Below are 14402 nucleotides of genomic sequence, written 5' to 3' on the forward strand. Positions count from 1 at the left end.
CAATTGAAGGGTTTTCAGATAACTTTTCTCAAATAAACGAAGGTATGAGTGTTCAGATTAGATCGAAAACCACAGAATTCAACACCGAAATTGAGGTATTAATTAGTAAAAAAATTGTATCTAATATGCCAAAGAAAAGGTTTGAAATTGGAAATATTCAACATCACATAGAGTTAGCGGATCCACAGTTCAACATTCCACAAGGTATTGATATGCTTCTCGGTATAGATCTGGTGCATGAAACGGAAAAATCCGGAAAGATTCAATTGAACGAAGGAAGATTGCGTTTACGAGAAACGCTTTTTGGTTGGGCTGCTTACGGTAAAATAGAGTTAGAGAGTCCTTCAAAAGAAGGTCGAGTAGTGACCTATTCTGGAGTTGGAATTGAACATCAACTTAAAAGGTTTTGGGAAATTGAAGAAAAAATGACAGAAAACATTACATTATCAAAGGAGGAGGTAGAATGTGAACAGGAATTTGAACAAAATGTGTCAAGAGGAGCGGATGGACGATATATTGTTGCTCTGCCATTTAAAAATACACCGAAAAACTTAGGATATTCTGAATCTCAAGCAAAAAGACGTTTTTCGGCATTAGAAAGAAAATTCAATAAAGACCCAAGCCTAAAGGAACAATACACAAATTTCATAAAAGAATATATCGAATTAGGGCATATGAAGATAATTGCAAATGCGGAAAAGTTGGAATCAAAATATTATCTCCCTCATCACGCTATTTTACGGCCGGAAAGCACTACTACCAAGCTGAGAGTCGTGTTTGATGCATCATGCAAAACGTCTAATGGTATAGCATTAAACGACGTATTGCATGCAGGTCCAAGACTGCAGGAAGATTTGTTTAACATATTACTTCGGTTCCGAAAACACACTTATGTCATTACAGCAGACATAGAAAAAATGTATAGACAAATTTGGATTAAGCCAGAGGATCAAAAGTATCAGCTTATATATTGGAGATGGGAACAGGGAATGCCTTTAAATACATACGCTTTGCAAACAGTAACGTATGGAACAAAAGCTGCGCCATATTTAGCAGTAAAATGTTTGAAAAAATCCGCAGAAAAAATAAAAAATAAATGGGCTAAGGCGGCTGAAGCAATTGAAAATGACTTCTACATGGACGATTTAATGACTGGGGCAAATACAATAAAAGAACTAAAAGAAGTACAAAAACAAATAACTGGCACTCTTAAAAAAGATGGATTTCATTTAAGGAAATGGTGTTCAAATAGCGTAGACCTTTTAAAATCAATGTCAGTAGCAGATAGAGGGATGAAAGTAGAATTTAATATAGAGCAAGCTAATCCCATTAAAGCATTAGGAGTTGCCTGGTTACCAGAAACGGATGACTTCTCGATTAAATGCAACTGGGAATGTGATAGTAAGGTAACCAAACGCAGCATTCTGTCAGACATTTCGAAAATATTTGATCCCTTAGGTTTAATAAGTCCAGTGACAGTGACAACGAAAATTCTGATGCAAGATCTATGGAAATCCAAGTTAGACTGGGACCAAGCGCCTTCAGAAGAAAGTGTAAAGGCATGGGAAAAAATAAAAAAAGAACTCCCAATACTAAATGAAATGAAAATACCCAGAATGTTAATTGGAAACAACGCCAAAACAATAGAGTTGCATGGTTTCGGTGATGCATCTGAGAAAGCATATGGTGCAGTAATCTATATTAAATCAATAGATTGTAACAATAAAATTAGAATTAACATAGCCGCGTCCAAATCCAGAGTAGCGCCAATTAAACTTTTAACAATACCAAGGCTTGAATTATGCGCCGCAGTACTTTTAGTTGAGTTAACGAAAAAGGTTAGAGATAGTTTGAAAATCAAATTCAGCAAAATTTTCTACTACAGCGATTCACAGATTGTGCTTAGCTGGTTAAAACTTGACCCAGCGTCATTAAAAACATTTGTGGCAAATAGAGTTAACTTTATTCAAACAGAAACAAAAATTGCATGTTGGCAGTTTGTTGAGTCAGAGCAGAATCCAGCGGACATCGTGGCTAGAGGTAAATACCCATCGGAGTTAATAGGAAACCAGCTGTGGTTTCAAGGGCCATTATTTTTAAAAAGTAATAATCACCAGGTTCGACATAATTCAGTTACATTAAAGGAAATCCCGGAAATAAAAAAAATTACATATAATGCGTTACTTGTTAAAACAGGATCCATATTTCATGAGATCAACCACAAAAACAACTTTGATTTTTTACAAAATGTGCTGGCAAGGATAATAATGTTTACAGAGAAGTGCAGAAAAACAGAAGTAAAAACATGGATAAGCTATAAAAAGGAAGCGCTAACACTAATAATTAAAATTGTGCAGAAAAACCACTTTCCAAAGGAGTTATCTCTTCTGCAGAATAAAAAGGAGTTGCCAGGAAAGTCAAATATCAAGTCCTTGGCTCCATTCGTAGATAACAAAGGGATAATAAGAGTAGGGGGACGAATTCAAAATTCGCAGTTGTGTTTTGAAGCCAAGCATCCAGTTCTTTTGCCGTATGCAGATAAATGGGTGGAGCTCCTAGGAACTAAACTTCATAAAAAACATTTGCACATAGGACCTCAAGGGTTACTTGCAATAATCAGGCAGCGGTTTTGGCCCTTGAGAGGGAAGCAAATAGTCAGCAAAATTACAAAAAATTGTATCCGCTGTTTTAAGGCACACCCAAGACAGATACATCAGTTTATGGGAAACCTGCCCGAAGATCGAGTAATTCGAACACGTCCGTTTTTGAATATTGGAATAGATTTTCTCGGGCCCATAGCCATTCATCATAAAATCAGAGGAAAACGAGTTGACAAAGCCTATGTGTGTGTATTTGTTTGTTTTGCTACGAAGGCAGTGCATTTAGAAGTTGTGTCAGATATGACTTCTGCAGCCTTCATAGGGGCTCTGAAAAGATTTGTAGGTAGAAGGAGCTGTCCACAAAAAATTTACTGCGATAATGGAACGAATTTTATAGGCGCAGCAAATAGTCTGAATGAAATATATAAATTATTCAAAGACCAAATTCAGATAGATACAATAGACAAGTTTTGTGTGGAGCGGCAAATTGAATGGGTAAATATTCCTGCTAAATCTCCCCACATTGGGGGACTCTGGGAAGCATGCGTGAAGTCCGTTAAAAAACATTTTACGCGTTCTATAGAAGGAATAATGACCTTTGACGAAATGACCACACTAATGATAGAAATAGAAGCGATACTAAATTCAAGACCATTAACTCCGCTGTCAGAAGATCCAAATGATCTTCAGGTTCTAACCCCAGGGCATTTTATATTGGGAGAGTCTTTTTCTACAATAGTAGACTCAGTAGACAGTAAAAGTTATAAAGGGTTGCGAGACCACTGGAAGGCAGTTCAAGAAAACAAAGAACAGTTTTGGAAAAGGTGGTCGTTAGAATATCTGTCCGAATTGCAAAAGCGTTACAAGTGGGATAAAGTAATGCCAAATTTAAAACCGGGAACCCTTGTATTATTAAAGGAAGAAAATCTGGCCCAAATGCATTGGAAGAGGGGCAGGGTCACAAAGACCATTGTAGGTAAAGATGGCCTTTGTAGAATGGTAGAAGTAAGGACAAGCAATGGAATATCGCTGAGGTCGGTGCACAATGTTTGTCCTTTTCCTGCCGAAGACGAGGATAACTCGTCAACTGCGGTAGTTACAACCGCAATACAAACAAGTAACCCAAATAAAATACAAAATAGTTATGAAAATGAACAGTATAAACCCAAGCCTGTAAAGTTAAAAAATAAGAATGTAATTTTATATATTTTAACATTTTTGTCGATATTTAACAATGTTAAGAGTCAAAAAATAGAATATTTAGAAAATAAGGCAGGGATATTTTTTGAGAACGTTGGCGACGTGGGATTAACGCGGACATCATGGAATATAATTATTCACGCAAATCTGGATGAGTATTGGGCATTTAAGCATCGAATAGAAGCATCTTGGTCCGTATTACTACATCTTAAGGAGAAGATTCAAAAAGACACAACTCTAGACTCAACGATGAAGCTGTTAGAAAACAAATTCAATAGGCTAGAACAAAATAATGACATTATTGTTCAAAATCAGAGGAGCAAGAAAGAACGACAACCTCGAGCGCCGCTCAGTTTCATGGGCAACGTTTTCCACGCCGTATTTGGATTAATGGATGAAGACCATGCGGACGTATTGCTCAACAAAATCAACCAGAGCAGAGACAACGAGGAGTATCTCCGGGACCTAATTCGTAACCAGTCATCAGTGCAGGATTCTACAATAACCATTATGCGGAAACAGAATGAAGTCATTTGGGACAATTTCAAAGTTATTAACAACACGATGTATACGTTGTCAAGTGCTATAAATAAGAAACTAGACAACGATAACATTCTTTCCGCATTAGAAAGCTTTTCAATTGGAATGGATGCCTTCGAAGAGTTGCAGCGGGACATCATCGCAGTAGTCTGGAACACTAAGGGGAATTTTCTGGGGAGCTTGATGCCGTTGAAGCAATTTGAGCAGCAGATTCAAGTCATGGCTCTAAATATGCCTGAGGGCGTCCAATTACCAGATACGGATCCCGTCGAGCTGGGTAAAATTGCAAAAATAACGACGAGGGCTACAAGTACCTCACTGTTATTTAACATAAGAATCCCATTAATAAATCACAATAAAATGAGAGCTTATGTAATCTATCCATATCCCACATTACACGATGGAAAATTCGTCAGTATTCAGCCCGAATTTACTCAAATACTCGTCGATGACAACTCAGCCAGTTTCTATGGACTAACAGAAGGAAATCTGAATTACTGCCAAAAGATGGAAAGGCTGCTATTATGTCCGCAAATCCACCCAATATACAACGTTAACGCTGCTACAAATTGCGACATATTACTTTTACAAAAAACAAAAACGCTACCGCCTACCTGCCAGGTAAACGTGATGAACCCGCGAAATTATTGGGCTCAACTTCACAAGGCTAACTCCTGGATATTTTCACTGCCAAATAAAATAACAGCGGAAATGCATTGCAAGGAAAATATCACAAGCCTCACCATATTTGGTCAAGGGATCCTTCAACTTAATACAGGATGCTTCCTACAAACTGAAGAAGCCAACTTGTGGGCATACGAGGATACTACTACGGATGTTAACTTCCGTCTACCAACAGTAAATCTGTCCAGCCATTTGCCTGAAATAAGCCATATGCAGGTAGAGGGTGAAATCAAAAACATATAAGGTACGCGATATCCCAAGGATCAAAACAATCTTCGATTTCCCGATTCATCTCGATACGCATCAAATGGCACTTTACGGTATCAGCATCACCTCCTGGATTGTCGGATTTTGTCTCATCGTGGCGATCGTTATCATCTTTAAAAAGATGTGCCAACTTTCTACCCAATTTCTACCCGTAACATTTGCCTTACCACGTTTATCCTAAAAACTAAGAAAATATATGTAATCGTGTATAATTAAAATTAACCTTAAGAAACAATACTAGTTGAAAGGGAGTCCTTTCAAGGTGGGGAGCATGTTCAATTCTAACGAGATCCTAAGTAAATGTAAATTAATTGATAAGCTAGATTTGCTCTGTCTAGACCACGAATGGTACATTATCATATTGTTATAGATAAAACCTCGATAAACAGACATGCTCTCTTATACAGATAATAATGAGTTCGGCCTTAGATGCCGAACATAACACCAACATTTTCGTAGCTGGCAGGCGCCAGCTTAATAGATAAGGATGTGTAAGTACACAAATCATTAGCTCAGGCTCGCCACCGCGCTGGATGAGCATGCTGCGGCTGGCTAACATGAGCTACCTGATAAAGTACGCACACATGGTAGAAGATAAGGAATCGATGATAGTATGTAGGCGATAGCATAAGAACTAGGATAAGAATTTATATATAAATAAAGCAGTCGAGCTATCGACGTTGTTCATTCATCCACAAAACTTTGTCGCGTATTATTATCCTCCCACCAATCCTGCTCCGCTCAATACAGTGTATGTGTGTGTGTTTGTGTGTAAGACTCGGTCTGTGGGCAGCCTGAAGTGCGCTACGCCATACTCATAACTTTTCAGTTTTTTGAGCCATTTATATTTAATTTTGCAAATATACCATTTATTTATTGTTAATAACATTCTTCATTTTAAGTTTAAAGCACTATAGAAATAGTTTAAACCCATGTGGAACTATCATAAATTATAATGGAAATATGCCAATTAGATGCTCCTAAACATATTTGTTAAATGTCTTTGCTTTTGTCGAACAAATAATATATTTAACAGGTCCTTTCTTTTATCAACTAGTATACTAGTATATTGATTAAGGCACCTTTTTATTTTATTTGTCCCCAAGTTAAACATGACAATTTATTTTATAATTAATTTGATTTTGTTTTATATTTTCAATAAAATAGTATGCAGTGTTATATATTTTCCAATTAAAATGTATGTGATTATCAAAATACATTTCCTAGTTTATAAAATTATTTCTACTTTTATTGTTGAAATATTTTGCAAGCAACACAAATCACAAGTAATTTTTATTTTTACGTTAAATAACTCTATAAGAAATGTGATGTGAAATAAATCCCCTGTTTAAGCGCACCACATTAGTGTGCTAGCGTTTAAAAGTTGATCGTTTTGTTGCTTTACAAATATTGTCAAAAGACTTCATAGACTTCCAATCACATGTTCTAAGAAAAAATAAAAAGAAATCTAATAAAGGAGCAATAGTGATACACTTCAAATAGAAAAGAAAATGTCCTGGAAGAGTACAAGAAAAGAAAATGTTGATTAGCTTACCAAAAATTATAAAATTTGGCAAGTTACTCATTTGCCACTGTAGTTTAAAAAAGTCGTGTTTTCTGACCAATGAGACAATAAATAATAATAATAACGTAGAATCTCTTAAAATACGTTTATTAATTTTTTGTTCGTTTCAAATATAGTCTCCATTACTGAGCATCATATCAGTTTAGGAATAGAGTCACATCTTTAATAGTACGCCAAAAATAATGAAATTTTAGTAATCAGATAAATAAATCGCCCAAATGGTCTTGAGCTTAGCCGAATCGAATATTTGGTTATAAAAAAAACGAAAACTTGCATGCATTTAAGAAAATATCTAGCATTAATGCACAAATATATGAAAGTTTGAAAACGTACAACTATTTTCAATCTAAAGTTTAAATCTTATATTATCTTTTTTTTGAACTATCATTTAAAATCAGAATAAAACATTTTGACAACAGTGCGTTTCATTTTTTTCGTACACATGCCTTTTACACTTTTCAACTCGATAAATTACTCTGTATTCCTATTTGCTAATGAAAGCAATATAGATATCATGTTTTTTCTATTTACAAAAAATGTATAATTAAAACACCTCTGATAGCATTTAATACCTTTATACACAATAGTATACGTATATTGTATATTCGTATATAGAAATAATGAAAAAATCAAAACGCATTTATTCTGATCGAAATGCGATGCAACAAACTGTGAATTTAATCAAAGCAATTAAATATTTATTTATTTCTGAACAATTTTTTACATCGAAATTTATAAAAACTTTTCTTTTATTGCAGCAGTTTTCAACTTTTTTGTTTGCAAATAAGTCTATAAAGAGTTTTTGATAAGCAAATAACGTAATAAATAGTTTAGCTGGACAATTAAACAACAAAGCCGTGCTAAGCCCTTTGCGAGAAACCCACTCTTTTTTCAATTAAGTCTGTAAAGAGTTTTTGATAAGCAAATAACGTAATCAATAGTTTAGTTGGACAAGTCAACAACAAAGCAGTGCTAAGCCCTATGCGAGATACCGAACGATGTAAACATTTAAATAACAATCTCAACACTTTAAAGTCACATGAGACTTAAAGCAAAGTTTTGCAGTTTATGCGTCAGATTTTAAGCTCATAATACGCATATTGTTTGTAAGTATGCACACATGCATACATATATAGAAATAAAAGGCAGAGCAACAACAATAATGATGATAGTGTGGCTAAAGCTCACAACCACATAGACAAAAGGGGAATGAAAAAGAGAGAGATAGAGAGGGGGAACGGAAAAAGCTGTTTATATATGAGCAACAGATTAAAATTTAATTTAAATTTTGACCCAACAAGCTGGCTGCTTGTACGGGCTTCAAGTTTAATTAATATATTAAGCACATAAATGCTTAAACACTAAACTAATACCACACGCAGACTATATATATGTATGCATACTCGTACTTACATTGTGATATGTATGGGATTGTCTTTTATAAGGAAGTAGTCTGTCGGTTTTGAACCTATTGTAAGCAAATAGGTTTGCAATCACAACGATAAGATTGGACCTTTAAGAATTGTAGAGCATGCGGAGCACCCAAACACACACACACACATATACAAACGCCCACACACGCACATTCACCCGCAGGCATGCATATGCATGGAACGATGTATGCACAAAAGCGACCGACACTCAACGTAATGCAATTTGACGCTGACAAGTATGCAACAGAAAATTTTAAATGCATTTCACACACTGCGGTTGAAGCTACCAGCAACAACAACAACAACAACATCAAGAACAACAACACCAATTACAACAACTACGAACGAAGCTCTGTGAATGTCGTCAAGTGATGTTGCTGTCGTTGCTATGTACTTGTATATAGTGTTGACATCGGCCATGCAGTTGCCGTTGCTGTTGGCCTGGCTGGATGAAAGCCGGGCCAGAAATGCTTTATCAAATTTAGGCATTAACACTGACACGCATGCAAACGCACAGATATAGTATATTCGCATACACGATCGCACACAGAGCACAGCATTTGCGAAATTCAAAAATATTCCATGCACAAAATTTCAATAAAATCAACAGATAGACAGAGGGACGGACGGACGGACGGGCGATTGCTGCTGGCAGTATGCAAAACAACAGAAACTTCTCATGTAAATCAGCAGCAGAGCTGCATTGCATTTGGAAAACTCTACAACACTGGCGTTTGCCTAATTGCTTAATTAAGGCATTAAAGGAACATGTATGTACGGTCGCAAACAGCGGCCAAGAGTGATTTATTCGATTACTCGCTGCAAACCGCAAATGTCGAAAATTCAAAGCCTACACCCAGACGAAAAATGACATATTGGTGGAAGGCGCAAACAATTTGGCCAGCAGAATTTGGCCATTTTTCGCCGCTATGTTGTTTTTGCCATACTAAGTAGTATGCACGATATTTCAACATCAGCTGCAAATTTATGCACAAAGGCAACGGCTAATCAGTTTAGATTCGGAGCGGCGTGTCAATTAAGAGCAATGGATTTGCCATGCAGGATCATCATCATGTTGGCCAGGCTGTAAATGCTACCACGCTTACACAAATATCCATATATTAAGCAGAGTGGAAAATATTTCATATATATTTCACATATGTATTACAAATAGAAATCAATAGGAATACCAACAACGCGCTTCTAATTACAACAAAAATACGCAATACTTTTTGTTGTTATATGCAATTTATCCCACTAATTATTTTATTCCACTAATAAATAAATGGATATCTTTACTTAACATAGTTGAACTTTTTACCACTAAGGATTATTTTATGAAACAGTATGAGTTTCAATCGACGAAATATAGATCTATCTTTAAAAAGAGCCTAGCTAGCACCAAAAACTATTCTTAGCTTTAAAGTGCATATTGTGTAGTTATATTTATTTGAAATTTTAGAAACTTTCCTCTGAAGTTGACAAAAAGGATCGATGTGTTCTCGATGAATCGATGAAAAAAAAAATTAATTATTATTTTATATATAGTATACCTATATAAATATGACAGAATGCGTTTCTTAATAGAGTAGAAATCGGCAGAGGTGGTGTTTTAAATTCTTCTTAAATCAACAAAACCATAAAAAAAAATGTTTAAAATGCATAAAAAGGGAAGTTGGTTTATTTTTAAAAAGAAAGCCTGAACGAGCACCATTTTTGTTGAAAAATTAAAAAAACAAACTCGTCATTTCACATTACAATACAAAAAACAGATAAATTTACTTTTAAAATTATAAAAAAAATTGATCTTAAGATGAAGTAGAAACATGGGTTAAATATAAGTGGGTTGGGGCGATAAGACGTAAAATGAGCTTATATAACTATTTCTGTTTTCATTTATTATATTTTATATATTTTATCTATATTTATTATTGTAAAGATATATTGTTTTTTCAATAACTTTTAAGCTGTATATAAATATTAAAATAAATAAATCTTTGCACATAAATATGGGGAACAAATGGCAGTAAAATGTTATATACTCTGATAATGAACTTGCATCTCTGGTTGGCCGCAAATAGTGACAAAACATTGTCATTAACATTTAACATTATTTAAACACTAAATGCGAAATTAGTACAAAATACTTTTTAATGAAAGCTGACAATGTAGAAAACTTTACTTGTAAGACACAGTGTAGGCTACATATAGGATATATATAATATAGGATTTATATTTTCCATTATTGATAATACAGTTACGTATTCTACTAACACACTATATGCCTTTAAATAGTCCAGCCCTATTTTATACCAGATACAACAAACGCAGAAGTTATATATGCATATATAGTCATAGATATAGATATATTTTTCTCTGAATGTACGAATGTGTATGTACTATATGTTCAGATGTCATTCAACTATTCACGCCCATGACAGATGCCGCTACTTCGTGTTTTTTCAAGTGTAACATCGAGAGCTGTAATTTTTTCATGTACAGCATTGTTGCTTACATATTTATGCGTCGCACAACCATTCCTTGCACCTAGCAATAACATTAAAAATTACTCATATTGCAGTGACAAAAATGCACATAAAATTGCATTAAAGTTTCGCTCCGTTTTGATGCGCATATACGAGTATAGTGCGAGTATAAAAACGTGGCAGCCAACGGACAGGACACTACGGGGCGATGAATAATGTTATTGTAGATGTAACAGCACTGATTGTTGTTGTTGTTGTTGTTGTTCTTGTTGTTGTTTTGGTTGCTATGACAACGAGCAGCGTCACTTGAAGCCTGTGTGTGTGTGTGCTAAGTTTGTGGAGAGCTTTTAATTTCTGCAACGTTTTGAACAAAATGTAAAAAGGTAGATTCCACACACACTCTTTTTAATATGTTTTAAGTAATTTGTGCACATTTGCTGGGGTTTTTATCGCTCTGCTCTGCCACTGGCACTGCCATTGCCAGCACCACCAGCACCACCACCACAGCCACTGCCACAAAACTTTGTCGTTCCGTTGGTTCCGCCGGCTCATTGTCATCGTTCTTGTCAGGCATTAATGATGACTTTATGACTTTATTTACGTGCAATAAAAGCTCCATTTCGTTGAGGGCATCTCAACGTTCCCTTTTTTGAACTCAACGAATAATGTTTTCAGTGCTAACAAATGTCGGGGGCATGTCAGCGATATAAAAGCGATTTCGACCCAAATTATTTGTTCGTTTTGTTCTTTTTGGGGTTAGACGGAATTTTAATTTATGTTTCTTTTTTCCGTTGTAGTTTTGGGCCGCCTAAAATATGCTAAATACCAGCTGTGCTGCCGCTACCTTTTTGATGACAGTCAAGCATGCCTCTTCATACATATGAGTGTGTCTGTGTTATGGGCCATGTTAACATGTGCTTGCGCTTGCTTTTGACATATGTATGCACATCTTCTTCAAGTCGGCCGCAAAATTTGCAATTCCAATGATTAAAGTGTTAAAATTCTGCATATTCGCATAAGCAGGCTGCACAGACTTTTATGACAAAACAAGGAGAAACCCTCACTAAAAGGATCAACAAGATGGCGAAGTCATTTAAAAATGGTTTACGAAGCCACGTTTTGAAAATTTCAATATGCGGAAACTGTCAAGAAAAAGAACTAACGGTTGAAAGCTTAAAATAATACGGATAATATTTAACTAATAGAACTTTACAGCTTATGAAATTTCTACATCTTCTTACATCTTCCAAAGTTTTTTGGCAATTGGCTGAAAATTTGAAATGTAGAAAAGAGCTAAAACCCCTTTATCCAAAAGCAAAAAAATAAGGAATCATTTGTTTGTAAACGCAGCACACGTTTAATTAAAATTTTGTGCGATTTTAATACTTTATTATAAGTCCGAAGTATCCAATTAAACAATTAGCAATACTGCAATTAGCAATAATGCAAATTAGAATTGAAATTTGATTCCTTTATAAACACATTTAATAATGTATATTGCAAGCCAAGTGTGCTAGTAAGAAATAATTGCATTTGTCAGGAGAGCCATATTGTAAGACACATTTGCTTATCTCGTCGAACTGATCTAATATTTATATTAAATTAAGCTTTTGAAGCTTTTGTTGAAAACACTAAATTGAATACAAGCATTTATTTAATACAATATGTTGATTTTTAAACAATTCGAATTCATAAGCTAACTGCTGTATAACGCTACGCATATCGATATTCAGATTAATCGATATTCGCAACCATCACATGTCAGCTTTGATGAAGCAGCTAGGTTGGCAGCCCTAGCCGGCAATGTAACCGAATGTTGGTGGACAGACATCAACAAGAAACAAGGAGAACTACAAGTAGTTGAAAGTCTTCCTGAGGATGCTGCATAAACTTACCCCCTTGCTGCGTCGGCAATTCACCAGCGCCGTTACAGCTGCCAAACCAAAAACAGTACCCTCCAAAGCAAAAGCACGTGAGGAACGTAATCCTAAACAACTGCCTCTCATCACCTGCCGGCGCACACAATTCAATCTGTTGCAACATGAGCGAGCAGATGCAAAATTTGGAACTTTGGAGCTCTGCTCCAAAGGTTGGCTGCACCATAAGTCTAAGGGCGATCACTTTATACTTAATGCGACTGTGACGCAAGAGCAGCTGACGCAAGAGATGCAGGGATTGGACGATTTTGTGAGCACCAGCCGGCTAGAATTCCACCAACAGCTGCTTGACAATCTACGAAACGAACTGGGCATCCAGCAGCTGACGGGCATACAAACCAAGGCCATTCCCATTGTTTATGACAGCTTTCACGCGCTGATAGCGGCGGAGACGGGCTGTGGCAAGACGCTGGCCTACCTGCTGCCCGTTGTGGAAAAACTGTTGCAACGTCGTTCGGACACGGTCGAAAGACGTTTCAATACACCACGGGTACTTATACTAACGCCAGGTCGTGAGCTGGCTACGCAAATTGCAAACGTAGCCGAGAAGCTGTGCAAGGACACAGATATTAAGGTTAAAGCGCTGCTGGGTGGCAACACCAAGCAGCTGATGCTTACCCCAGAGTTTGAGGATATCGACATACTGGTAGCCACACTGGGCGCTGTCAGCAAACTGGTAACCACGGGCATCTATCGCATGGAGCAGGTGCGGCATGTCGTTTTGGACGAGGCGGATACGCTGCTAGATGACTCTTTTACGGATAAGTTGTGCTATTTCTTGCGAAGATTCCCGGTAAGTTTGCGAGCTTGTAAAATGATTATAATTATTATTTTGGAATACAATTGCAGTTCCACAAAAACCACGTACAAGATGCACACACAGTGGGCACACAACTGTTGCTTGCCTCGGCCACCATGCCAACAAACACACGCGAGATTCTAGAGCGCATCATCGATGTGGAGACGATACGCGATGTGGTTAGTCCACACTTGCATCATTTGATGCCGCATGTGAAACAGAAATTTTTACGCATGGCCAAAGCAGATCGACCAGCAAATTTGCTGAGCCTCGCCAAACGAGAGTGCGACAAGCACCGTCCTCTTATTATATTTAGCAACAAATCGGCCACCAGCGATTATGTGTCCATATTTTTGAACAACAGTGGCATCAATTGCCTCAATCTTAATGGAGATATGCTTATGAAGATACGCTTGGGTCGTTTCGAGCAATTCCAGCGAGGCGAATGCGATGTACTGTCCACCACAGACGTGGGTAGTCGTGGCTTAGATACGACGCGAGCACGGCATGTTGTCAATTTTGATTTTCCACTGCATGTCTCGGACTACATCCATCGATGCGGACGCATTGGCCGTGTTGGCGACTTGTCCCATTCAATGGTGACTAATTTCATATCTTCGAGGCGTGAGATAAGTGTTGTACAGCGAATCGAGCATGCAGCTCGAACTGGTGGCCTCTTGCCAAATGTGAATGCAAATATAAAGAATATTATAAACAAACGAATCATGGAGGAAATGAAAGAGGCGGGCATTCCTCCGCCCCAAGAAGAGGCCTTCTAGTCGTAATGTTATAGATTTGTTAATAAAACTTAAGTTAATTTGAGCGACACGTTAAATGTCTTGAACTTTACACAATTATTAAGCCTTTTCAG

General features: G+C 36.6%; 1 protein-coding gene across 1 annotated transcript; it reads left to right on the forward strand.

Annotated features, from left to right (window-relative positions):
* The first annotated feature begins 12609 nt into the window (after nt 1-12609).
* On the forward strand, nt 12610-14366 carry LOC115631532 (probable ATP-dependent RNA helicase DDX28). Its single transcript, XM_030528305.1, has 2 exons — nt 12610-13525; nt 13582-14366. Exons 1-2 carry the CDS (start codon nt 12674-12676, stop codon nt 14308-14310), a joined length of 1581 nt encoding a protein of 526 aa, XP_030384165.1. The 5' UTR covers nt 12610-12673; the 3' UTR covers nt 14311-14366.
* Nucleotides 14367-14402: the final 36 nt, after the last annotated feature.

This window comes from Scaptodrosophila lebanonensis, unplaced genomic scaffold, assembly GCF_003285725.1.
Source record: "Scaptodrosophila lebanonensis strain 11010-0011.00,11010-0021.00 unplaced genomic scaffold, SlebRS2 tig00001412-arrow-pilon, whole genome shotgun sequence".
NCBI lineage: Eukaryota > Metazoa > Arthropoda > Insecta > Diptera > Drosophilidae > Scaptodrosophila > Scaptodrosophila lebanonensis.

Excerpts from the sequence above, each read along its gene's own strand:
- LOC115631532 (XM_030528305.1), top strand. The coding sequence starts at position 12,674 with ATGCTGCATAAACTTACCCCCTTGCTGCGTCGGCAATTCACCAGCGCC. Across the intron at positions 13,526-13,581 it reads ATTTCTTGCGAAGATTCCCG|TTCCACAAAAACCACGTACA; the intron begins GTAAGTTTGCGA and ends ATACAATTGCAG.